Below are 26,953 nucleotides of genomic sequence, written 5' to 3'. Positions count from 1 at the left end.
TCATGGCTGCTGCCTTGCCTGACAGTCCGTTGCATCCTCATGGGGCTGGGCAGCGGGAGCCCCCAGCCTCCTCTCATAGCAGCAAGCCCAGGGCTGGGGACTCAGCCTACAGGGACAGAGAGAAAAGACCCAGGCCCTTCAGCTTCGGGGGCTTTCTGGTGGGACCCTCAGCCCCCAAAGGCAGGCACGTGTCTCGCCCGCAGCTGTGCCCCGGCTGTGCTAACTTGCGCACACACAGGAACGCTCTCGGGGAGGTAAAGCCCTGAGGAGAGCATCTCCTCCCAGCCCGGGAACGGCCACCCAGCCCCAGCCTCCTGCAGTCCCTCCTCTACACATCTCCAGCCCAACCCCACTGCTGCCCAGGTGACACTCGGCAGCCCCTACCCCAGACACAAGCACGCTGGGCTCTTCCTTCTCTGCAGACAGACTTGAGGAGAAGACCTTGCGAGGCCTCTGGGAGACAGCGTGTGTCCTGCCACCAGGGCCGGGCCGGGAGGTCCAGCTTCATCAGAAATGGAGGCTTCGAAGTCCAAGCAAGAGCTGCCCTCCCTGTCACAGTCTACGATTCCCCTTCACTTGTCTAGAAACAAGCTCAGAGCATCTTCACCACCAGAACTGGGGAAAACCAGCTGAAGAGAAAGCCCTTCGTCAGCTGCAGCCTCTGATGTCTCATTAATAGGAGACAGAGATGCCTGGGGAACTCTGTCAACACTGCTCAGGCAATGCAGGCTTGTCAATGCACACGATTTACAAAGCAGCCACAGCACACACGCTTTGGCCTGACAAATACAACTGGTGGCATCTCAGGGCTCTCCAAAGCCTTTGCCTCCATGAACACAGGCTCCCAGGGCTGCAAAGCGGGGCACAGCCATCCTCCTGCCCAGGGAGCATGGGCAGAGCTGGGTGACGATGAGTTGGCAGGGGAGGGCTCACGATCACCACCCTGATCCTGCACCTCTTGGGGGCACAGGCCCAGCAGACCTACCTGAGCCAGCGGGGCAGGGCGCTGCGTCTCCTGCTCTCCTGGGAACAAGGCTGCGGGGACTGAAAGTCAACAAGTCTGTGATTCAGACAGGCCAAGGGGAACCATTCCCTCCCAGAGGGATGAGGGCCTGGGTCTCCTCAGCAGAACGAGAAGGGTCCTGCCCCGCTCTGGCAGCTGGGGATGGGGACGGAGGCTCAGACAGGCTTGTCCAGACCCACACCCCTACCCCACCCCACGCACAGTGGCAGGGACTCTGCTCTGCAGAGTAAGTCTGGGGGCAAAGCACGGCTCCTCCTCCACCTCCCTCAACTAGGGAGGAGGCTGGGTCCCCTCAGCCACTTGCAGTGGCCTCTGAAGCGATGCTCAGCCTCAGCCGAGGGCAGGAGGGGGTCTGCCTGCACACAGCACTAGTGGCACGAGTGTTGGGGCAGCACGAACTTAGGCCCACCCATTGCTCAGAGAGAGCAAGTCCCCGGCAGCCCTCTCAAACCCCACAGGCAGCGCTGCGGAGCTCAGTGCGCCCCAGCACCGCGTCCCCACCACACCACGACATGGGCATGGTGGGATCCTGCAGCCTGGCAACCCCCTCCAGCAACGGCTGGGCAAAGCCCGGGCAGCGTTCACATGGACAAGGGCGATGCTGCGGCTCCTGCCTTTCTGTGGCTGCTTGTTTTTGCAGGGCCGGGGCACCCTCTCTGTCTCCTGCTGCCCAAACCGTACAACCACACGAAACTCACCCAAGGCACTGGCGTCTCTGGAGGGATCCCCCTGCGCAGCCTCCCAAGGGGGGAGCTGAGGCTTGTTCCGCGGTGCTGAGCCAGGGGAGTGGTGGCCTGCGTGGGCACAGAGACACGAGTGATGCACAGCAGCGCCGCAGCTCAGGGAGAAGCGCGCAGACATTCTCCTGCTCGGCATTTCAGGGAGTTTAAAGCTTGGCCGTCCCACTGTGACACCCCTCCCGTGGAGTACGCCTGAAACGCGAAGGCGGCCTTACCTGGAGCTGCGTGTGCTCGCTGCCTTGTCCGGCACGGCGGCTGCCTGTGGCTGTGCTCCTGGGGAGGCTGCTGGCGGGCTGCAACCAAAAAGCATCCGATGTGGGAGAGCCAAGGAGGCAAGACAAGATCCTCTCCCCCAACACCAGTTCCTGCCTGGCAGGGGAAAGCCTCTGTCCCACTCAGCTGTGGCAGGATTCAGCCTTTGGGCTGCAGGGGGAGCAAAGACACCTCAAAACCTCCCTCACCGCTGTTTCTCCTTGCTGCATCCACCCCTTCCCCTGGGCAGCACCAGCCCCAGGCAACACAGCCCTGCCCACGCCACAGGGCTCTCTGTCTGCAATTCGCTTCAGAGTCCCCTTCAGTGGCACAAGTCTGGACCTGGCTCCGTGTCGACTCAGCTGGAGGAGGTGCTTTGCCTCAACTAGGAGGAAGGAAAGGGAATGAAGGCAGCAACGAGGAGCACAGGGAGGAGCTCGTGGGGGTGTGCTGATCCAGGACAGCTCCGCGGGACCCACGGCACTGTGTGTCCTCTTGGCTACAACCGGCAGGAGAGCCCAGAGGTGGGAGGGGACTGTGCGCTGGATCACTGGGACACAGCCCCACGTTATTACCCCAACCCGAGACAAGACAGTGCTTAAAATTCATTTCTCACATCCGAGCCCAGGGTTTCTGAGAGCTCCTGCTGGAGCAGCTACACGCGGAGCAGACGGGAGCGCTGCGGCCATCAACCACGCCTTTACCTGACAGGAGAGCCGGGATTCAGCCCTTCGCCTGGGACTTCGGAGGGCTTGGCGGTCCTCTCTTGGGCCTTCGCCTGCGCTTGGGCTTTTTTCCGAGCCAAGGCAGCACTCAGCCAGTCCTCCTCCTCCTCCACCGGGTCAGTTTTAGCGGCTGCCTCCTCTGCAGCCAGGAGCTGTCTGGCAGGGCCGGGCTGCCCAGCTGCGGCAGGGCTGCGGGAGCTCCCTGCAGGACTGGCCTTTGCTGGAGACGACAGCTCCAAATCAAAAAATTCTTCACGTTTCAAGCCCAGCCAGCCACTTCTATTTCTGCAGCCCCATGCGGGGCTCTGGCTGGCTGACAGAGGAGCTTTGGAGAGGCGCTCTGCTTTAAGTTCGCTGTTCTTCTCGGCTGAAAACCTGCTGTGAGGAGCAGCAGTCACATCCCTGTCTGCGAAGGGACACCGGGGACCCTGCCCGCTCTGCTGCAGGGGCAGCGTGCCCGCTGGCTGCAGCTACAGACACACAGAGAGCACAATACCTCAGAGGCTGCCTTCTCGCCGGCCGGCCCTTGGCTATGGAGGCCACCGTGGGCTGGTATGCTCCAAACACAAAATCGTCCTTGTGCCGACCCTCTTCCTTCTCTGTTCAGACAAGCGGCCTTGAGTCAGCGCCCAGAGGAGCAGCCAACGGCAAAGACTCCAGCCCTCCTCCTCCTCCCCCCCTGCAATTCCCACTGACAGTGCTGCCTCTGGGAAAACACAGCTGGAAACGTCTTGCCCAGAAACCGGCGAGCAAGGGGCCTCCTCGGAGTGGCTGTGAAAAACTTTTGTTGGGAATCAGCCCACGGCCACAGGCAGCCGAGTTACAGCTCCTGTGCAAATGCTGCCAGGCTGCCGCGAGGGCAGAAGGGCATTTCCCCTGTAAGGGCAGTAGAAATCAATCTCGCTCGCCCAGGCCAACGCTGCCACCTCTGCAGCCCTTCCCAGCATCCCTGGCTGTGCTCACCCAGCTGCTTTTGGTACTCCTTCGCCAGTTTGACCTCCCGGCGCTCTCCCAGGTCTGGCTCTTCCAGGGTTCTGGTCATGGAGCCTCGTCCCAGAAACTCATCCAGCTTGGCGCGGGCTGGCCGGACCTCCTCTCTGTTGGGGACACAGCGGCAGATGGGTTTCTCCCGCAGGCAGGGCTGGTCCTCCTCACACAGCCTTGCCAGCCTGCTCTGCCTCTTCTCTGCCACACAAGGCTGCTCCTGCCCCTTTTGGGGACCCACAGGCACAAGCTCAGCATCCCCCACCCACCATGGTGGCACCATCTCAAGACACAAGCCATCCCCCTCCTTTACTCCCCCCGCCCCTTCACCGCCCTTACTCTTCTGCCTTCTTGCCCTGCCTGCCAGCTCTTCCTGGGCCACTGCCAAGTCCCAGGGCAGCCATCAGGTCGTCACTGTCCTCTTCAAAGGTGAGCTCCTTCCGCTTCCACACTGGGGTCGCGGTGCACAGGGGCGTCTGGGCTGCAGGTGGCTCTGTGGGTGGGATCACACATGGTACGAGGTTTGAGCTGGGCTTGGGGCTTGTCTCTTTTTTTTTTTCTTTTCCTTCCTCCCAACAAGAGATCAGAGCAGCCCTGCCTGCTCTTATCTCTCAGGACCGTTTACAGAGCCACTTTTAAATAGCTCTTTTCAGTGACCAAATCTCACAGCAAGTGACAAAGTGGCAACGTGCTACTGCCTGGTCCGTGGCCACTGATGGGACATTGCTGGGTGTCACTGACACTGGGGTTTCCAGCTCTGGCGGACACGAGCAGCTTCTTCAGCTTTGCAAGTTTCCATTCAGACAATTGCTCCCCACCTTCGCCCAAAGTCCCTCTTCCACCAACGCACCTTAGTCCTTGCCCCAACCCACCAGCTGCTACTCGTGTCCAGAGGGGATTTTTCAGGGTGAAAGGAGATTTGAGGGGACTACCAGACCCACTGGCATCCCTGCTGCAGCAACAAGAGAGACGAGTGCCTGTAACATGGTCACAGTGCAGCTGGATCCCACCCAGAGGTGCAACTGTGCTTTGGGGTGGACCAGCGACGCCCTCAGCCACCCAAATCCTGACCCAGAACACCGGTTCTCACCTGGCCGTGTGCAGAACAGGCTGGATGAGGTCCAAGGGAAGAGCTGAGGCTCCATTCCCAGAAAGGAAAGGTCAGTTCTGTAACCTGTAGCACCTTTCACAGTTGTCTTCCCTGGCCCAGAACCGGGTCTCGACGCTCCCAGCAGATCCGCTTCCAGGTCGTCCAAACCCTGGAAAGCAACAGGACGGCGACGGGAGCAGGGCGAGTGCTACTCCTGCCTCAGCGCTGCTTCTCCCTTCGGAGGTTGGTGCTGGAGGCCACGGCTGCAGCCCACGCGGGGCTCAGACCAAGGGTATTTCTGCACTGACCTTCAGGCTCTGCAGCAGACCTTGGGGCTCTCCGCCGGAGGCACTGGAGCCCTGCACGCCAAGGAGGGCAGAGATCAGAGACAAGCAGACTTTGGAAACTCCTCACCCCTCGCTTCCATGCTCCACCCCCCGGTTTTCCTCATTGTTTGGATTGGGAGAATACACGCCCAGCTCCTCCTGGTGTGCCCCTCACTGGAAACCCCCCGTGCCTTGATTCCTTTGCTGACATCCTACTGCCTCTGGGAGAAGCGTCAGCAACACCCAGGCTGGTGCTTTGGGTGAGGGTCCTTCCTGTGACGCTTCCTCCCAAGAGCACCCACAGCAGGGCTGGGCTGCAGCACGACGTGCCCCCCTGGCTTTGCTCCAGCCCACCCAGGGCACCCTCAAGCCCTTCTCCCACCAGCCACCCGCTCCCCCGGCCCAGCTCCCCCACAGCCACACCACAGAGGGGTCACCTCTTCAGCCAGACCTCACGGTTCCCCCCGATATCCCACTGCTGACTTGCCTGGGGTGACACCAGGGGCAAGCCTGGCCCAGCTCAGTCCCAGCCCTCAGGATACCCAGGCTCTCTCCCAAAATTCGGGCTCACCTCTGCAGCTTCCACGCCCTCTGCAGGTAATCTGTCAAAGAAATCCTCCGCTACACGGGACCTGTGACACAAGCCCGGGGGTCAGCAACAGCACCCGGGAGCGTTGGGGACAGCCAGGCCAGGTGGCAGCAGGCGGAGGGGACCACGTGGGCACACCGCGGCAGCCACGTCGTGCGACAGAAAAGGAGGCGAACATAGCACCCGCATAAAAGATGGGAGTGCTGGGACTGCTGCAGTTAAGCGAGCAACTCTCCTAAGGCAGATGTACAGGAGATGTACCGGGCTGGGCGCACCCAGCTCTCGCTGGAAAGCTGCAGGCTCTGGGCTCCCAGTTCCCAAAGGCATCGCCAGTAACTCGCCTTCCCGGGCACTCGCTGTCGGGGCAGGGAGCGAGGGGGAGAAGCCGAGGACCTGGGGCAGGTCACAAGGACCTGGGGAGCACAGGGAGATCTCCAAGAGCAAGAGGCTGTGTCTGAAAGGCACTCACTTCTGGCTGGCCGGTGAGCTGGTGCCCCGGGCTCTCCCACTGCGGCCCTTGGCCAGCCAGGAAGTTCTTGTAGAATTCACGGGGCTTTCGTCTGGAAACAAGACAGGGAGACGTGAGGATGATGGACACGGGCATATTCCTGACCTGGGCACCCCAAAGGGGGATTTGCTGTCTCCCCAAGGGACACAGAGGCTTTCAATCAGAGGCGAACTTCACTGGGCCTCCCCAAGCTGACGTCCAGCCTATTCAATGGCCTCTGACTCTGGGAAACCCTGCTTGCTGCTTCCTCCCCCTCAGAGATCACTGGCTGTTGCACCAGCACCTCCTGCTCCCAGCAGGGGACTAAGAGCACAAGGATGCTGCCCTTTCAGCTGCAGAAAAGGTTCCTTTTACCGTCCTCGAATCCCAGGAGGTCACTAAGCAGATCATCGACAGACTCTGAAACCAGACAAACTAAAGGTGTTGAGGCAGGGGAGCTCACCACGCAGGTGCAGAAAAGCTCCCAGTTTCAGTATGCCTTGCTCTTTTGAAAGCCCCCAAGCATACAGGTTTGGGCTCAAGCACCACCAGCGTAAGGCCTTCCTAGAGAGAACTGCCAGGACCTGACCCAGTACTGGGCGGAGAAAAGATTGCGCTTCACCTAGCCACAAAGGAGATCTCTCTACCGAGGAGCCAGCGGCTTCCTGTTCAGTCTCTGGCCACAAGCAGCCCTTCCTCTGGGAGCTCTCGCCCCACAGTGGCTCAGAGGCCCTGGGCAACCCCAAAAGCGCCGCTTCAATTACCAGGGGCTGCAAGAGGCCCCCAAACAGGCACCTGGGCGTCAGGTGAGGCGGAGAACTGAACTAACGACATCTATTCTGCTCTGGACTGGGGAAAGCCCGCAGGAAAGGGCTGTAGCACCCCGGTAAGCAAAGCCCCTCGGATGGCAGAGGCAGGTCAACGTCTCTGCTTCAGGGATGAGACGACGCACCCAACTGCAGCTCTCAGCCAAGGACCAGGAACCACCGCCGCAGCCAGGACCCCCACCTGATCCCGCTGCCCCCCGCCTCCGGCCCCGCGTTCCCGCAGAACAAAGCGCCTACGGACAGCGAAGGGAACGCGCCCCAGGCTACGTACCGCCGAAACTTCTCCGGGGTTTTGTAGCCTACGGAGAGAGACAAATTCCCTCATGAGAAAAGGGCGCGGGGCTGGCCGGGTCCTGCTCCAACCCCGCCGGAGCCAGGGGCACGGTTCTCCAGAGCACCCCGCAAGCAACACCGAAGCCCCCCCGCCCCCCTCCCGGCCCCGCCGCTCGGGAAACGGCCCCTGAACCGCCGGAACCCCGAGACATTCCCAACTGCAGCGGCAGCGGCGAGCACAGCCCCGCCCGCCCCCCGCGGGGTCCCTCCTGCCCCCCCCAGAGGGGCCGGAGCAGCACAGCCGCATTGCCCGGGCCCGCCTCGGCACCCCCCGCACTCACCACCGCGGCGCCCCGGCCTTCCCCTGCTCTCCCGCCGCCTTCCCGGCTCCTCCCGCTCTCCGCCGCTCCCCGCAGGGACACAAGGGTCTCCTCAGCGGCCGGCCCGGCCCGCGGCACCCCCCGTTACCTCTGGCCCACGCGATCGCCTGCTCCTGCCGGGGCCCCTCTCCGCCTCCGCGCTGCTCCGCCTCGCCCGGCCGCTCGGAACAAGGCTCCGGCGCTGCAAAAGAGCCCCGCAGGGCGCGAGTCCCGCCTGTTACTGATTACTTGTAATTTAGTGGGAAATAACCACTTCTCAAGTTTTAGTGGTCAATAAAAACTTAATAGCAAGCGGCGAGTGAGCAAAACAGCGCTGGGTGTGCCGGGAGTCTCTGCTCTACCAGCACACACACCTCACAGGACAGAGCTGAGTCCTTTTATAGTGTAGGCTTCATCCATATTCATGATGGGCGTACCCTGAGGGGGCTGCAAAGGTGTAAACAAGGTTCGCGGGCTTTTCTCCGGTTTTCGCGGGCTTTTCTCCGGTTTTCGCGGGCTTTTCTCAGGTTTCCATCAGAGAAGGGGGGATGACTCAGCACAGGTGTTTTTGTAGTGGCTTGAAGATGGGGGCCATTTTAGCTCCCTTCTAACAACTGATTTTAACAATAGAAACTATATACATATATCTTATTTCTTATTTACAGAAGAGAATTACAAAACTGTTCGGCCACAACATCCTGACTACAACTTCTTTTTCCCCTTGAGATTTGAATAACAAATACCATATATGTTTTATTATAATTCCCCCCTTTTAACTAATTTTGTTTTTCAAATCTCCTTAACACATCAGAAACTTGTTAAATATACATGGTTCGAAAGTTAACCCAATTAATAATAACACTAGGGGCCTCATAAAATGGGGGCTTAACATCAAAATTGCGATTCCTCCCACAGCCCAAATGACTACTATAGTGAGGAGAGTTGGTGGGTTCATCTTCCAATTACTAGCTAATTGTACAAACGTGTCCCCTTTCTGTCTTGCGACAGGATTTGCATGCTCAGATCTTTTCCTTCCCCATACTTTCCAGTTCTCCTTGCCACAACAATCACCTGAACTGGTTGCTTCGAGGCCTTTCTTATTTTCCCCTCTCCATACGTCTCTGCCTCCTCCGCCTACTCTATTCCTTAGAGCAGCGGGGCTTTCCATCTTCTCGGCAGCAGTCGTATTCTTTGGGGTTAGGGTCTCGTTGTCGACACCTAAACGCCTCCCAGTTCCGGGCTTTCACTTGTGGGATCGTACGGGGCACTTGGAGTATTTGGAATTTGCAAAGAGTTTGTACTATATTCACGTTATGGGGCTTAGGTTCATTGGTATGCACACACCCTTTTTCAGGATTTATCCCTTTTATAAATATAGTCCACCATTCATGGGACTCCTTTACAATTTTTCCTGTTGATACCCCCACTCGTAAGGTTTGACTGGTTAATTTTCTTTCTCTTATATAGCACTGGTCACAGTATTCCTCTGGGGAATAGCCGTGGACGCAGTGCGCCCACCAACTTTCCTCACCAATAGTGCATTTAAAACTCACAAAAGGGTAACAAACACAGTTGGGGGTTTTACAAAACTCATTTAGTCCTTCTTCTTTCGCAACACTAGCTTCAGATCTCCTGATGTTTCAGCTACTTCCCAGTGATCAGGCGTTAAGGGTCCTTTCACTCTGGTAGCATGAGTCCATCCCTTTTCAGCAGTCCGGACAGCAGTCTCTGTTGTGAGTATAACAAGGAACGGTCCCTCCCAACGAGGGGTAAGAGAGGATTCTTTCCAAGTTTTTATTAACAGCTTGTCTCCGGGTCTTATGGAGTGCATACAAATTTCTAATGGAGGTCTCTGTACTACCATGAAGTGCTAAGGCTTGGACAATAAGCCCAAGCCAGAGTTGACCTATAGATGAATCCTGTACATTTTATAACTGATAACCATTGTGCTAATAGGTATTATACTAAGTTATAGCAAACCAACTGTTCTGATGTAAAAGGTGGGAATACTGAAGCCTGAGCAACAGGCCCTGAACTGAAACTGCTAACCCAGTGTGTAGTCATTAGTGAAATATGCATAGAAGATGTAGCTTAAACATCATAAAACATGTCTATCCTGAATGTATCCTTATATTTCTTTATGTGTGAGCAAGATAACAAGGCCACAGAAACAGTTGTCTGGCCTTGTGACCTTGCTCATAAATTAACTAGATAAGCAGGGAAACTCCCTTAGCTTCTCCCTTAAGCCCTGGCCAGGCTCTGGGGGGAACCTAACGTGAGATGAAAACCAGACATTTCCGCTTAAAACAAAGGTGTCAGCTATTCTGGCTTACTGATTTTTAGGTATATAAGGCTGGGCCCGCTCACAGCGACTTTGGAAGCCTCACCTACGGGTGGACGCACCGCGTAGGATTTCCCACTTGCAGGGAAAGGTTCTCCAAATCCTCGCTGTAACCGGGGCTCCCCAGCGACTGCGGATCTGGATGATGGTAAAGTATGCAAGTGGTGATGTATCTTTCTTAATCACTATTCTCTCTCTCTCTCAAGTAGTAATGATTTGGTGCATTACCCTGTATTTTCCTATTTGTTTAAGTGCACTGTTCTGTCTTTTCTTACTGTGTGTTTTCTGTATTATTCTGTTACATTATTTAGTTATTTCTAGTAAAATATGCCTGCTCTTTTCACTCTGGTGTCTGAGTTTAATTGATATCCCTGATCAGCAAAACATAAATTGGAGTCAGAAGTGGGATCCGACAAAAATGCCATTATTTAAAGTAACCATTGGATGTTTTAAATTGTATGAAAAGGTACCTATTGAAAAAGGAAAAGAAACTACAAATTCAGGTAAACGAGGGTGGATTTTGTTAACTGCATGTAGAAAACAACACCAGAGTAAAGAGAGGCTGTTGTTAGAGCGCTCCCAGATGGAGCGACAGAGATGTGATTTGCAGAGTCAAATAGTGATGTTGCAATGCCAGAATAAGTTGTTTGCTGATAAGGTGGATACTTATCAGACAGTGGCAGAGAAAGCTGCGGTGCGAGTAGCACAATATAAGTATAGGAAAAGGAGAAAGTGTAAGAAAGTGCATGCAGTGATTGCAGAAGCGGGTGTGCAGTGGGATCCTGGTAGAGATCCTAATAGTGGGCAAGCTGTGAGGAAGGATATGATAGAGGATCATACACAGTATGAAGTAAATGATATAATTGAAAGATTTAAGCAGAGACCGGGGGAATCCTTGCTCTCTTGGATGGTGCATTTGCAGGATCAGGGAGTGGCAGGGGTAACCCTAAACGCAGGAGATTCTAAAAGGTTTTTGATTTTAAGTTCAAATGCTTTTGTGCAGGATGCATTTCAAAACAACACTCAGGATATTAATTTGTTAGCACTGGCTGCTCTGGGATGTAATACCAAATATCCTACAGAGAATGATTGGCTGGCATCTGACCGTCAGTGGTATACTTTGCGAGATTGTATACAGCGAATGAAAGAGGAAGGGATGAAAGCAGCTGTTTCTGTAGGAGACGCTGACTTTATGATGTGGCATCCTTTGTCGGTCACTATGAGAAACAGAGTGATTCAAACCGTTCCACTGACATATAAAAATGTAATTATGCCCCTTCGCATTAATGAAATGGGGGATCCCCTCGATGAAGTAATAGAAAAAGTGCAACAGTTACGTGACCTTGAAGAGTGGAGCCCCCGAGGGAGTGCAGGGAATCGAGATACTCGAGACAGCCCTAAACGCAGTGAAAACAGGATTTCTCGTAAGGAAATGTTTACGGCTTTGTTAAAAGACAGCATGTCTCATGAAAAAATTTATGGTGTTCCAACTAACGAGCCGTGGCGAATATATACACAGAGAGGGCTGAATAAACCTAGCAAGAGAGTGCAGAGTGCTAAAACTAAGGATCCAGGGACAACTCAGCCTATGGCACCCCTTCTCGAACCTCAACGGGACCCTCCATCTGCCCACGGAGGGTCCCCCATGAGTGGATCACTGGTTCCGGGGGTGAAAGAGGATTGGGCAGCATTTTCTGACTTGTACCCTTTGCAGGAGGCAAGGGAGGGGAATCAATATTATAATCAGCACATATGAATTAATGGCCAAGTTCCAGGGCAGTGAGTGCAGAAGGACCGATGGCCCCATGTAGAACTTAAAGTTTTGGTTTGGTTTTTTTTTTGGTTTTTTTTTTTTTTCTTTTGTTGTTGTTTGTTTTTTATCTAGAACAACCAGTCCCCACAAACTGTAAATACCCTAATTGAGGCTGGAGCAGAGGCCTCCTTAATATATGGGAATCCCAGGAAATCTAAAAGACAACCTGTAATTATTACAGGTTTGGGAGAAAAATAAATTAAAACTGTACAAACACAAATGGAAATGAAAACAGGAAACCTCCCAAAATTATTATATTCAGTCATGATTGTCCCCATTCCTGAATATAAAATCAATATAGACATTCTAAAAAGACTAACTTTAAATCTTTCTGATAGTCAGTATCAGTTTGGAGTTAAACCCTGTATTAGTACCAGACCTGTTATGGTCAGCAAAGTAAAAAAAAAAAAAAAAAAAAAAAAAAAAAAATGCCTCCTGAGCAGATCCTGGCTGCAACTAAGTTAGTTACAATGAGGCAATATAGAATTCTGGGAGGACATGAAGAGATATCACAGACAATTAGAAATTTATTAGATGTAGAAGTTTTGAGGTGGCAGTCCGGTGTGGCCTGTCAAGAAAAGTGATGGATCCTAGAGAATGACAGTGGATTTTAGAGAAGTAAACAAACATACTGCACCGCTTGCAGCAGCTGTGACAGACACTGTCACTTTAATAGAAGAAGTTCAGAAACATCCAGGAACTTGGTACGCTGTAATAAATTTAACTAGTGCATTTTTATTTTTTTTTTTTACTATCCCAATTGCAGAAAAGCATGTGCTTGCACAAGGGTGGCTGCAGAGCCCCACTATCTGTTATAGAATTGTAGCTGAACACTTAGATGAAATACAGCTGCCTCCTCACACACAATTAAGCCACTATATAGATGATATTTTGATTCAAGGAAATGATGAGGAGGAAATACAACAAGTTCTTGAATTAGTGGTAGATCATATGAAACAGAAGGGTTGGGAAATTAACTCTGCAAAAATCCAAGGACCGTCTGAGACAGTGAAATTTCTGGGAATTCAATGGCATTGCGGGCATCAAGCCAGCCCCACATGGCCCTGACCACCCCAGAAATCCATCTCATTTTCCAGGACAACCTGTCTTAGTCAAACTCCCCATGGTGGGAACAGTACTATTAGTATTGGATACCCAAATAAACAAGTATACCTGGAAAGCAAAGATGCTCATGGAAAGGAGCACAAAATTAATACAAGGTGGATTATCCCATCTTTCTAATTATAACCCACTTCCGGTTCTCAAAATGAACCGAGAAGCTTTTCTTTCCTTTTTCTTGCAGGTAAACCCCCCGGAGAAAGATATCCTGAGTCACGACGGGGGATCCTTATATAATGGGTTGTTTTTTTTTTTTTTTTTTTTATACAGTGTTGATGTTCATTGTCTTATTAATATTTCTAGGATGTATTGTCTATTATTGCAAAAATTGCTTTGGGTGACTGTTCCCCTCTCCCTTGGTTCTGGGGGAAGCACCGGCTTCCTAAGTATTAACCAAGAATGGGAGGAAAACGAATTTGTGAGTTTAAGTCATTCTGTTACGAGTATTATGAGCAAACAACAGACACCAAATCAGGGGAAGGTCCCTTTGCTAACGGGGCCTGGCCTTTAAAAAGTCATTACTGGGCCCATGAAGGCAAGATGGAAATACCAAGACCTAAACCACACATGCACTCTGGGCTGGGGGGCATGGAAATCCATCTTCCTGCTGCAAAGGCAGACCCCAGCTCCAGCGAGCCAGACCATCTTCAGCTCCACAATTGACAGCAACAACCAGAATATTTTCCCTTGTGATATGTATGTGTTAGTCTTATAAGTGTTCATGTAAAACATCCTGTAATTGTACTTGTTCATGTAGACAACCACCTTTCTCCCCCCCCCAATCCCCAAGGACCGGGAGTACATCCATTAGGCCCAGCGTGGGACACATTTTAGTTAAATATGTTTGGTTAAAATATTGTTAATTGACATTGTTATTGTCACTGTTACCTTTATTATATGTTTGGTTAGGATGTTGTTAACCATTGTCAGTGTCAATATTGTTTTATTTGTTATTTGTAGTGTTATTGCTCATTTACCTTTGTTTAAATCTGGGATAGAAGTTTCTAGGCCCAGATGACACATGCGCTTTAGGATAAAGGGGCGTGGAAAGCGATTTTCCTGCTGCGTATGCTGACCCCAACTTCGGCAGAGCAGGGCAACAGACTGCGTGGGCTACCAGAGCCACAAACACTCAGTGATATATTACCAGAACCATAGAAAAATAATGGATAATATGTTAGCAATAATTTCAATTCACTTTATAGCCTTAGCCTTGATAATCATTTTCTTATTTGTTCTTATAATACATTTTTTTTTTGTCCCTGTGAATGTCAATCATGTAAACTGCCGTTGTGTTCTTCTACTGATTCCTTGCAACCTTAAAATTGGTTTGTAGAATGTTTTGGTTTTGTAGAGTTAGTTAATTTTGAGCATGACATGTTTGTTAGAGATGTTGTTAGCTATATGCTTGTTAACTGAAGATATTCATATTTGTTAAATATATTGTTAGTTACATGTTTATTAACAGAAAATTTATATATCTGTTAAAGATGTTATTAGTTATATGTTAGTCAGAAATATCGTTAGTTGTCATGTTGCACGCTATTTCTGTCCTTTCTTTCTCTCTCTCTTTATATCTCTATCCTTTGTGCCACCACGAGGACAGCAATGTCAAGCCATGGGGCAGTGTGAGAGACTGTATTGCCTCGACATTGCTGCTGCACCACTACCACTACCTGGCCTCAACATCCTGTCCCGTGAAGGAGTACGCTCTGAAGGAGATGAATTGTCCCCGAAGAAACCACTATATCTGCCTGAAGCCAGAACAACATCATCCTTGGCAGTGCCTGCCAAGCTGCGCTTGTGCACGAGCCAGGTGGAGGAAAAATCAGGGTGAGGAAGGCGTGCAGAAGCTGAAGACACCACAGGCCAACACCCCTTCTCCAGCATGACCACTGAGAACACCTGGACATGCGCACCTGGAGGAGCACGGGGCGGCACGTATGACAATGAGCTCCGTGGAAATGGGCGGACTCTTTGGAGAAATTGTGGGGACTTGGACAATAAAAAGACTGCGTACTCCTCTCTCAGGGCTCAGAGCTGAGATTTCAGGAGAGACTGAACCAACAGGACATCACTGGATTCGTGGTGGTGACTGATTTTGCTGCATCTCTTCTGTTTGCTTGCTTAGGTATTCTGACTTTCTTTCTTCTTTCCTCTGTCCTATTGCTGTTATTGCTTGTTACAGGAAATAGAGTTTACAAGGTTGCATGGTATCTAACCTCGTTTGTGTCTTAAGATCACTACTAAGATCATTTAAGAACCCTCCCTGATATTGGATCGGGACATGCCTGACAAAACATCATCAACTGATGAACGAAAACTAATGTCACTAACCATAGAGATGGTTTGAGAGCCATGATTCACCTATAGGTCAAAGGACCGAATGAAGTGCTAAGGCTTGGACAATAAGCCCAAGCCAGAGTTGACCTATAGATGAATCCTGTACATTTTATAACTGATAACCATTGTGCTAATAGGTATTATACTAAGTTATAGCAAACCAACTGTTCTGATGTAAAAGGTGGGAATACTGAAGCCTGAGCAACAGGCCCTGAACTGAAACTGCTAACCCAGTGTGTAGTCATTAGTGAAATATGCATAGAAGATGTAGCTTAAACATCATAAAACATGTCTATCCTGAATGTATCCTTATATTTCTTTATGTGTGAGCAAGATAACAAGGCCACAGAAACAGTTGTCTGGCCTTGTGACCTTGCTCATAAATTAACTAGATAAGCAGGGAAACTCCCTTAGCTTCTCCCTTAAGCCCTGGCCAGGCTCTGGGGGGAACCTAACGTGAGATGAAAACCAGACATTTCCGCTTAAAACAAAGGTGTCAGCTATTCTGGCTTACTGATTTTTAGGTATATAAGGCTGGGCCCGCTCACAGCGACTTTGGAAGCCTCACCTACGGGTGGACGCACCGCGTAGGATTTCCCACTTGCAGGGAAAGGTTCTCCAAATCCTCGCTGTAACCGGGGCTCCCCAGCGACTGCGGATCTGGATGATGGTAAAGTATGCAAGTGGTGATGTATCTTTCTTAATCACTATTCTCTCTCTCTCTCAAGTAGTAATGATTTGGTGCATTACCCTGTATTTTCCTATTTGTTTAAGTGCACTGTTCTGTCTTTTCTTACTGTGTGTTTTCTGTATTATTCTGTTACATTATTTAGTTATTTCTAGTAAAATATGCCTGCTCTTTTCACTCTGGTGTCTGAGTTTAATTGATATCCCTGATCAGCAAAACATACCATCCCTTTTTTGCGTAGTTCTGTTATAAATGCTGAGGCAGAGCCGAAAATATCTTTTATAAATTTATTTGCAATAAGAACAAGTAAAAAAAAATTGGCACGCTGGGGGGCAGGGGGGGCTTCCTGCTCCGGGTAGCACCGGGTGGGGCTACGTCACTCTCTTTTATAGTCCCATCTTCACATGCGCAGCAGGGTCCCTCAAACTTTCCCGGGCTTTCTGGTGTCGCCGGGGCTCCTGGCAGGGATTCCTCCAATCATATTTCACCTGCACAATCCGGTGTTGCTGGGGACTTCTGACAGGGGTCCCGCCAGTAATTTTCCACCTGCTTAGCATCTGTCACTGAGGAAAAAAAACCTCCAAACCCCTTTTAACAATCAAACTATGACAAATCTCCTTTAACTTATGTACATGGTAAACTCTTAACAAAGTCATCATATTTTAACACGAATCACCACCATATTCTTCACAATCCCTCACCTTTTGTTTTATTAAATTGATTCGTGTTTCGGTTTCAAAACGTGCTAGGGTCTGTTGTATGGGATTTGGGTGTTCTGTTTTCTTGATTTTAACTATCATTAGTGGGTGTATCTTTCCTCCTTTGGCTAATTCAGGATCCATTGGTATTGCAGAGATTTGCATCCCTTGAACGACTGAATGAATCAATCTAATAAAACATGGTATCATACATGGTATAAACATTAGGGCAGCAAATGCACACAACAGGTAAAATAAAAGCTGTTTTACCCACGGGGCTCCAGGTAACCAGGACCATAGATCGCCATTCCAGCCACTCCATGTTTGGACAGGGACATGAGCCAGTTTTCTGATATCTGTGGTCAATTGAAGGACCACTTCTCCTACATCATCTATTTCTAGGCAACAATTGGAGACATTTGATTTTCCACATACCCCTCCCTCTTCAGCGAGCAGGTAGTCCAGGACCATGCGATGTTGGAGGATCGCAGTGCGCATCTGTTGAGCTAAAAGATCTATGGCATTAGCAGTTTTATTCGTAATGATTTCTAAAACTGCTTGCAGTCTAATTATACGATTTAAATTATAAATTGGTTCTCTTGCCCCTGATATTGGTTCATTAGGGTTCCAGGAGGCAGGTCCATAGTGTTTAATTATTCTCTCAGGAGGCCACTCATTTTCCCCCCACTTTTGTGTTCCACCTATTTTGAAATCAATGGATCGCTTTCGACGGGTAATACTCTTATTTCCTAATTTATCATATAATTTTATTCCTAACTGGGGGCCATCCGCCTCTGGAAGAAGGAAAAATAGAGGTCAGATAATCCCTACATAGCAAATTCCTGACCAGTTCATTGGTAATTGTTTGTAGGCAGTATGTCCGCATATCCAATAGTGGCCTTTTTTGACCTTTGTACCTTTGGCAAATGGTCCCTCTGCAGTCCTTGGGGTTTGAAAATAAGTCGTATTTTTGTCACCCAAAGCGCTGAAAACCTCGTTTAAATTATTATTTATCCGTATAGTACAATACCAGGACCCAGTGTCATTTTTCCATTCGCAAGTTCGATTATAAAAATTGTTTCCTCGTAGTTTGGCATATTCAGTTTCATTTTTGTCTGACCAGAACCCCTTGAATCCTTTGCTGCGTCCTTGTTCATTAAGCCACAACCATATATAGATACCTCTATCTTTGTTAATTAATTTATGTGTAAGCGTCCATTGACACTTACTCTCTCCCACATTAACTCCTCCTTTCTGAGTTCGGTTCAGACAAAATTTACCCTTGTTAGGAAATTGAACTGGCCATTTTTCACTATCTTCCCAGGTAGTATTATTAACATCACTATAGTTACTTACAATTTGTGATGGGGAAAGCGGCACAGAAACCCACGGCCAACTTGACAATCCCAAAGGTCCCCCACAAACCCAGCAATGACTTAAATTGAAAGTTTTACTTATAGTTTTTGCTAACAGAACAAACTCATTCTCTTCAAAGGGGTCATATAAGCTGGTAGCGTTTTGACCCTTTTTAGCCATCACGAGGCCAACACACAAAATGAGGGGAAAAAGCCAGTCGCCATCGTGAGGTCCGGTATGGCACGTTTTTCTGTTTATCCCTGGACCCATTGGGTTGCTGCCAACGGTCGGGTTTGTGTCTTCTTAACAGCAAAAATGGAGGCCAACCCGGTCTTGCCCTCACTTGGACTTACTCTCAGCTTTTCCCTCACTCTCTTACTTCCCTTTTCTTTCGGTTTCTTTGTCCAACTATACAAACTGACTTATGTTTTCATGCAAAACAGTCTAAAACCGAAAAAAACCCTGTGAATGTTACAACCTTTTAACATATATACATACACGCAGGGTTCATGTGGATGATTCAAGATCTTTACTACTGTTGATGTCGCTCTGTCTGCCTCGGTAAGTCCAGTCCTATTTTAACTCCGTCGCATTCGGAGCTTCAAATCTCCAGGCGTTGACTTGATCTTCCAATTTGATTCACCTGTGACTGGTCCTTTCACCCTGGAAATATGAGTCCATCCTCTTTCAGCAGTTCTTACAGCTGTCTCCGTAGTCAACAATACCAGGAATGGTCCTTCCCATCTAGGAGATAAGCTTTCCTCCTTCCAGGTTTTAATCATTACTTTACCAAATATAGTCAGGGGATAGTTGGTTAAGTAGCATATAGGGGTTTGCTACCACAGGGAGACGAGCCACAGTTCACTGATTCACAGCCCTTAAATCTTGCACCAATCTGTAAGATCCGTCTGATTTTAGAACTGGTAAAATAGGTGTATTATTATGTGGAGACATGCAAGGTTCCAATGTGCCTTTACTTAGTAATTCGTCTATTATTGGTTCCAACCCCTCTCGACCCTTTAGGGGAATGGGGTATTGTTTTATCCGAATTGGTGTCTCCGGATCAATTAAATTAATTTTAATAGGTTTTATTTCAAGTTTTTCAGTCTCTCCTTTTGTATACCAAACTTTGGGATCTATCTGTTTGTTCATCTTTTTCCGCTAATGTATAAATTTTTAGTTTTCTTGTATTATTATTAATTTTAACTCCGTAATTAAATCTCTTCCCAGAAGGTTATTTTCAGCCTCTGGTAGCAACAATAAATCCCCTATAACGATGCGGTGTTGGGATTCTATTTCTACATCCCCGACAATTGGTACTTTAAATGGTTCCTCTTTAGCTCCTGTTACTAGAGCAGTTTCTTTTTTCACTTTACATCCCCTCAGAATGTTTTTCACAGTTGATTTTTCGGCACCCACATCTACTAAAAACTCAAACTCCTCTCCCTGGGGACCTAATTTCATCAAGGGCTCCTCTGATGTCTTTGTCCCCAGGAAATAGAGCCCCTGACACCCCTATTCTTCTTTAAACATCCTTTCATCCCGCTCTCGCTTTCTACAATTCCGTTGTAAATGTCCCTTCTTTCCACAATAATAGCAGGCTGATGTGTTTTCCCTAATTACTGTCCCTCTCTTTTCACCACCTAATGCTCCAGGTGATTCATTAGGGCGAGATCTCGGAGGCTTCTCCTCTCTCCGCTGAGTTTCTCTGACTGCTGCAACAAATATTTTTGCATTCACTCTCTGCTTTTCTTCGTCCCTTCTACCATATACCTTCTGTGCTTCTCTCAACAGCTCCTGCAGACCCTGATCTTGCCAGTCATCTAACTTTTTTAATTTCTCTCTGGTATCACCCCACGATTTGGCCACGAACTGAGTTTTCAGCAAAGCCTCTCCCACCGGGGAGGTCGGGTCTACCCCCGAACGTATTTGTAAAATCTGTTGCTCGCTCTCTGCTTTATTCCCCGGCCGGGCTCCTCTAGCACCGCGGTCAGACCGCAGCGCTCGGCGCAGCCCCCGCGGGGGTGCAGCCGCCGTCGGGCCCCCTCCCTGCGGTGCCGCGGGGGGGCCGGGTCCTGGTGCGGGGTCGTGCCGCGGTCCTAGGGGCCGCCTGCCGCCGCCAACGCCTTCCCAAACCTCTGCCCCACTATTTGTTGTTTGTTTCTGTTTTTCTTGGTTGCTGGTTCTGCTAGTTGATGGAGGGGAAGGAGCGGTAAGCTTTGGTTCCTCATCCTCTGAGCTTCCCTCATGAGGAGGAGGAAGATTTTCTAAAGGTTCCCATTCTTTTTCTTTGAAAGTTTTCTTATTAGTGTTTTTATTTTTTTAGTAATAACATTTTTGATGTTATTCGGGAACCTCTCCACACCTGAGCATAGTTACATTCTTCTTGATTATAGGGTTTTTTATTACTTAGGTATGAATTTAACGCCTGACATGTCCAATGGTCAGTAGTTCCAAATTTTGGCCAAAATAAATCATCAGATTTGATAGGTTCTTCGGTCCATTCGACCATGCGATACTGAATCATTTTTTCTTTACTTTTCCGTTTTGTTTCTGACCAATTAGCCCAATTTCTTAGCATACAACCCAGGAGACTGTCCTGAGAAGTGTCAGGCAAATCGCTCCCTCTCTGGGAACCTCTCCGTGGGTTCCCCGAGCCGCGGGATTTACTCCCTTTCTGGCCCATAACCCTGGGATAAAACCTATCCCAAATCTCTTGCCGGCAACCCTGGGATAAAACTAATCCCGTATCAACCCTAGGATAATGCCTATCCTGAAAACCCTTGCCTGAGTCCTTTCAAACCTTTTTTTTTCTTTCGCTTCGCCCCTTCGCCGGCCAGGCCTCTTGCGAGACTCTGGAATCGCGGCTAGAAGGGCTCCGCACTCGCTTCGTGACACTGTCACGTCTCAGTCACACCGCACTCACTCAGGCAGAAAATCACCCCTCCTGCACCAAGCGTCGCTCACAGTCCGAGGTCTTCGCCTGGATCCTCCGCGGGAAATCTCCGGGGAGCGTTGTCTGGGGATTTCGCTTTTCTTTTGCTTGTTCTTATTGCCTTCTGTTCGTGATAGTGTCGGTCCGAGGAAGCAAAGGAATTCGGGAGCCACCTAAAAGGTGGGGCGCGCCTCCCCTGGAAACCAATACTCCACGGGTCCCGAAGTATCACGTCGAGGTCACCAAATTGTTATAAATGCCGAGGCAGAGCCAAAAATATCTTTTATAAATTTATTTGCAATAAGAACAAGTAAAAAAAAATTGGCACGCCGGGGGGCAGGGGGGGGCTTCCTGCTCCGGGTAGCACCGGGTGGTGCTACGTCACTCTCTTTTATAGTCCTTTCTTCACACACGCAGCAGGGTCCCTCAAACTTTCCCGGGCTTTCTGGTGTCGCCGGGGCTCCTGGCAGGGATTCCTCCAATCATATTTCACCTGCGCAATCCGGTGTTGCTGGGGACTTCTGACAGGGGTCCCGCCAGTGATTTTCCACCTGCTTAGCATCTGTCACTGAGGGGAAAAAACCTCCAAACTCCTTTTAACAATCAAACTATGACAAATCTCCTTTAACTTATGTACATGGTAAACTCTTAACAAAGTCATCATATTTTAACACAAATCACCACCATATTCTTCACAGTTCTTTTCTCCTATTCATGAGGTTTATTAAGTATGGTTGCAAATTGTCTTTTTCCAATACTGGGTGATCAGTGGGAAATTCCATATCATAGGACATACCATATAGCATTTCAAACGGGGATATTCCAGTATCAGTTCGGGGCTGGGTCTGGATATTCAGAAGTGCTAGGGGTAAGCACTTAACCCAAGACATCTTTGTTTCTAACATCAATTTGGTAAGTTGTTTCTTGAATTCCCCATTCATTCTTCCTACTTTTCCTGAGCTTTGTGGATGCCAGGGAGTGTGGAATTCCCACTTGGTCCCCAGGGAAGTCAATGTCTCTCTGATTACTTTAGACACAAAGTGGGGACCCCTGTCCGAATCGATTGCTTCTGTATTTCCATACCTAGGGATGATGTTTTCTAAGAGTATTTTTACCACAGTATTTGCCGTAGCTCGAGTGGTGGGAAAGGCCTCCACATAATGAGTGAGATGATCTACCAATACTAGGAGGTATTTGTACCGTCCTACTTTTGGTAGTTCTGTAAAATTGATTTGAATTCTTCCAAATGGTCTGTATGCCAAATCTCATCCCCCTTGAATCTTTTCTCTTAATTGGTGTTTATTAATTTTCTGGCACGTTAAACAGCTTTTTATTATTCCCTTAGCAACATTATAAATCCCTATGCACATGTATTTTACCAACGCTTGTACTCCCCAGTGAGTAGTATGGGGGTTTGTTACTACAGGAAATCTGGTTACAGTTCTTTTGTTGATTTCTTGCACTAATCTATAATTCCCATCTGCCTTCTTAACAGGCAATATTGCAGTATTCCCCTGATTAAGGAGTCTCTCTATTTCAGGCTTTAAGCCTCTCCTGTCTTCTTGCGGCAAGGGATACTGTTTGATTCTAGTCGGGATCTCTGGGTTCCTAATGGTGACTTCGAAGGGGGTGATATCCAATCTACCCACTGTCTCTGGGGTATACCATACTTCTGGGTTAATCTTTTCTTCATCCGCCACTGTGAGGGGGCATAATATGACTTTGAGTTCTTTTTCTTCTACTTTCAGATTAATTCTCAATTCTATAATCAGATCCCGTCCAAGTAAATTATAATCTGCTTCTGGTAATTAATAAAAATGTTCTAATCACTTATTTGCATTTTGATTCAACAATCACATCATGAAGAACCGGGGCCTCAAATGGTTCACCTTTAGCCCCTATTACACTGATTTTTTCTGATGATACTTTACAGCCTGGAGGCAGAGCCTGAATGGTAGATCTTTCGGCTCCTGAGTCCACAAGGAACTCTATCTCTTGTCGCTGAGGACCCACTTTAAGTTTTATCAAGGGCTCTTTGTTCTTTGGGTCCCCAAGCACATAGAGTTCCTGACCCCACTAATCTTCAGAAAACATTTTCTCATCTTGGATTCTCCTCTGGCAAACCTTCTTCACATGCCCCTTCCTTTTGCAATAAAAACATTCCACTTCCTTCATATTAAAGTAGGCAGAACCATTCAATGAATGAAAATCTCTGATCCCAAAGAAACCATGGCCTCCAGGTAAACATCACATAAAACATCCATGTTCTGCACAGCTTTATTACATGCAGGCACTGGGGAATGCACAGAACAGTTTTCAGGCTAAAATAATGCAGTTTGCTGCATGTTTGAGCTGTTACACACTCTGCATTGCCTCCTCTCAACCTGAAACTCCTACTGGGTCTAGACATTTAGAGCAAGGGTAGTTTAAATCTACCTAGACTGTTGCACATGTACTTCCAGATGCAATCAAATAAAGCATCTGGGCAGCTATACCACACACGTGCTGCGCGGTGTTTATGTAGCACATCACAAATTACAAAACTGGCAAGCTCTAGGCCACGGCCTGTTGAGGAGAAAGTCTGCAAAGGGCACAGCAGCATCCTCCTCCTTTGGAAAAGACACAACATTTATGAGCTGCCTAGTCAGTGTGCTACAATTATGTTAGTTCCCCGTCTTTTGGCTAAGAAGTACAAACCAGATTAGCAGCTCCAAAAGAATGTGGTCCGGGGGCAAATTAGCTGGAACTTGGCTCCCCAGCCCATATACCTGCCTGTATGCTAGAACCCTGATTCTGTTGTGTTTTTTTTTTTTTTTTTTTTTTTTTCCCCCAAATCCTGTCAATGATGTAAGAGAGCTGCCTGCTTGAAGAACAGGCAGCTAGATTAAGCTGCAGATCTGCTCACTTCTTTCCCTCTTGGACTATTGCTTTCACTCTGATAATATTTTACTCCGATTTTCTTTATTTAAATTGATTCATCACTGCTAAGAAGAAAGCTGCTGAAGCTAGCCAAGGGCTTGTATCTATCACAGTGATCTGTTGATCCTTGTCTACAGTCCTCAAAATACCAAGAGGACAGAAAGTTATAAGCTGTCACCTTCTGATCACCAAGTCAAGCAGGCAAAGGTATACTGAATAATAAACGAGTCAGGAAGAAGTGAAACAACATTTAAAAAGATCATTATCTGGGTATTCAAATTGATAACGAGAACAATACCACCACTTCAAGTAGGAATCCACCTAAACTTTCTGAGCTTCTCTCAGCAATTAATCTATTCCTCTCCCTTGCCAATCTTCGATCTTTTCTAGCTTCTTCCTAATATCTGCCCAAGACTTAGCCACAAACTGAGTCTTTAATAATGCCTGCCCCACAGGGGTGGCAGGATCTACTCCCGAGTACAACTGTAAACTTTTTCTCGTCCTTCTTCTGTTGTTCACTAAGAGCCTTATTAATATTCTGCCCTCGGGGAACTGACTCTCTAATTCCTTGAATTATGATCATTCTTAAATCTGCCATGTGGGTTCGGTGGCCTGGGTCTTGATTATTCCAGTTGGGTTTTACCAACAGCCACTTCTGATCTGCTGTGGGACCCACTTGATGTTGCTGGTCCCAAAGTCTCATATCTGCCCTCCTGATCATATCTCGTTCCTCCATAGTAAATAGAATTCCTAGGATAGATTGTAATTCATCTCAGGTATATAAATTTGGGCCAAGAAACTGGTCCACCCGTTCGGCTACGCCAAGCGGGTCCTCTAATAGGTTCCCCATTTCTTTTTTAAAATCTCTCACATCTCCAGTGTTGAGGGGAACAGCAACATACCCCGCTCCCGGTTCCCCTTGTGCCCCCACTCCTGGCACAAGCATTTCTCTAAGGGGGTATAACCTCCCTTCCTTAACTTTGCTTCGGGTAACCCGCTGAGGGGGTCTGGGAGATTTGGGGTCAGAATCATTGGTTACAAGTATGAGCGCGTTAGAAAGGGGGGGGCTCAGCACAGAGCCCCCTTGAGACAGTTTACTGCAGCCTGTCTCTGAGCAGAAACCTAAACGCTAATTTGGCATTACGGAGCCTCACTAGGGCCGCTCGGTGCCCCCTGCCCCAGCCCCACCCCCCCCAGGGCAGCTGGGTGCTCGGGACGGGCCCTCCCGGCTGGGGAGGGGGCAGCTCTGCCCCCCCCCCGCTCCCCCACGCTGGGCCAGGCTCCGCGACACTGCTCCAGGGCTCGGCTTGGGCACACTGCTCGGGTCGGGCCGGTGGCGCCCCGGGAACAAGCCCTCTCCCAGCTGGAGCCAGCAGCGGGAGGAGTTCAGCTGCCTCCACCCCGAAGGCAACGCTGCCCCGGGGCGGGGGAAGCTCCTCAGCCCCGGGGAGTTGGGGGGGGCGGGGGGGAGGTGGATGTCATGACTTCTTGGGGAATTTTTCCAATTCTCTAACATAACTCCTAAAGGACTATCTAGTGGGATATCCGGCAATTCTTCCTTGCCCCCACCCATGGATCCAGAGGGCTTGCTTTCCCTCTGTCCCATCTTCCAGAGTGCCTTCTTTCACACACACACACGCGCTCCCCTTATTCGTGACTCGCTCCCTCGCGGGCTACGAGAATTGCACGACTAAAGGGTCCGCACTCGGGTGATCTCTTCGAGACCTCTCACTCACTCGCACTCTGGGATTACCAACCCCAACCGAACGGATAACCGCACAAACGCAAATACTTACTCCTCCCCGGAGTCTTCGATCGGTCTTCATGCACAAAATTTAAGGGGTTCTGCAGATTCTTTTGCTCACTCCCGAGTCCGAATTAAAAGGGGTTCGGATATCCAGCATTTTGGCCACGAGATCCTCAGACTGAGGCTATCCGAAGATAGGGCGCCTCCCCTATCCGGGGTTTCGCACCAAAAGATCTGGATCCGAGTCACAGCACCAAATTTGTTATTGATTACTTGTAATTTAGTGGGAAATAACCACTTCTCAAGTTTTAGTGATCAATAAAAATTTATTAGCAAGCGGCGAGTGAGCAAAACAGCGCTGGGTGTGCCGGGAGTCTCTGCTCTACCAGCACACACACCTCACAGGACAGAACTGAGTCCCTCTACAGTGTAGGCTTCATCCATATTCATGATGGGCGTACCCTGAGGGGGCTGCAAAGGTGTAAACAAGGTTCGCGGGCTTTTCTCCGGTTTTCGCGGGCTTTTCTCAGGTTTCCATCAGAGAAGGGGGGATGACTCAGCACAGGTGTTTTTGTAGTGGCTTGAAGATGGGGGCCATTTTAGCTCCCTTCTAACAACTGATTTTAACAATAGAAACTATATACATATATCTTATTTCTTATTTACAGAAGAGAATTACAAAACTGTTCGGCCACAACATCCTGACTACAACTTCTTTTTCCCCTTGAGATTTGAATAACAAATACCATATATGTTTTATTACACCGCCTGCCGCCGCCCCGGGGAGCCCCCACCTCTCCGCCGCCGGGCGCCCAACGGCCCAACCGCCGCCTCTCCGCACCCGCTGCACGGCGCGCGCTGCCCGCCCGCGCGGCTCTTCACGAGACAGACCCCCCCCAGCCGCGGGCCGAGGAGCGCGGCAGGAGACGCTGCAGCGGCGCCGCAGGGAGACACACGCGAGAGGCTGGCGGGGCTCAGAGCAACGTCTGTGCCCGGGAAGGGGTTTGCAGGGGGACACCCACCATCGGGGATTTGATTTCGCTCCTTTCTTGCCCTTTGAGGGAACTTCCTGGTGTCCTCCCCTCTGCCACCAGAACCGCCCCGGCTCCACAGGGCTCCCTCCTCCAGCCCACCCTGTGCTGCCCAGGCAGCCTCATCAGCTCCACACTCTGCACCCCACAACCACAGTTCCGCTACTCGCAAGTGCTTGAGACGTTCCCCGGCTGGGAGGGCCTCCACTCCCCCCATCCCTTCTCTCTCTCAGGCTGTTTGTTCTCACAGGCATCCTTTTTCCCGAGCTCTGCTGGAGGAGTTTCTG

The 26,953-nt window shown here is 49.6% G+C and overlaps 1 protein-coding gene across 1 annotated transcript; it reads right to left on the bottom strand.

The window, feature by feature from the left end:
* On the bottom strand, window positions 1–26,883 carry LOC141952071 (fas-binding factor 1 homolog). Its single transcript, XM_074889095.1, has 15 exons — window positions 26,833–26,883; window positions 25,754–25,819; window positions 25,625–25,631; window positions 24,791–24,895; window positions 7,282–7,343; window positions 6,802–6,839; window positions 5,713–5,773; window positions 5,124–5,174; window positions 4,909–4,984; window positions 4,065–4,218; window positions 3,705–3,838; window positions 3,238–3,340; window positions 2,721–3,116; window positions 1,980–2,057; window positions 1–106 (listed from the first exon to the last, which is right to left on the bottom strand). The coding sequence occupies exons 1-15, from the start codon at window positions 26,881–26,883 to the stop codon at window positions 1–3; spliced, it is 1,488 nt and encodes a 495-aa protein (XP_074745196.1).
* Window positions 26,884–26,953: the final 70 nt, after the last annotated feature.

The sequence above is a fragment of the Strix uralensis genome, chromosome 19 (genome assembly GCF_047716275.1).
Source record: "Strix uralensis isolate ZFMK-TIS-50842 chromosome 19, bStrUra1, whole genome shotgun sequence".
NCBI lineage: Eukaryota > Metazoa > Chordata > Aves > Strigiformes > Strigidae > Strix > Strix uralensis.
The sequence above is the reverse complement of the archived record's forward strand: the minus strand, read 5'-3'. Positions and strand labels throughout refer to the sequence as shown.

Bases quoted from the DNA above. Each gene is read 5' to 3' on its own strand.
- LOC141952071 (XM_074889095.1), bottom strand. From the start codon at position 26,883: ATGGGGGGAGTGGAGGCCCTCCCAGCCGGGGAACGTCTCAAGCACTTG. The intron at 7,344-24,790 runs GTATGTTGCTGT...CTCTCTCCGTAG, and splicing joins CAAGGGGAACCGGGAGCGGG to GCTACAAAACCCCGGAGAAG. The intron at 2,058-2,720 runs GTAAAGGCGTGG...TTTTGGTTGCAG, and splicing joins AATCCCGGCTCTCCTGTCAG to CCCGCCAGCAGCCTCCCCAG.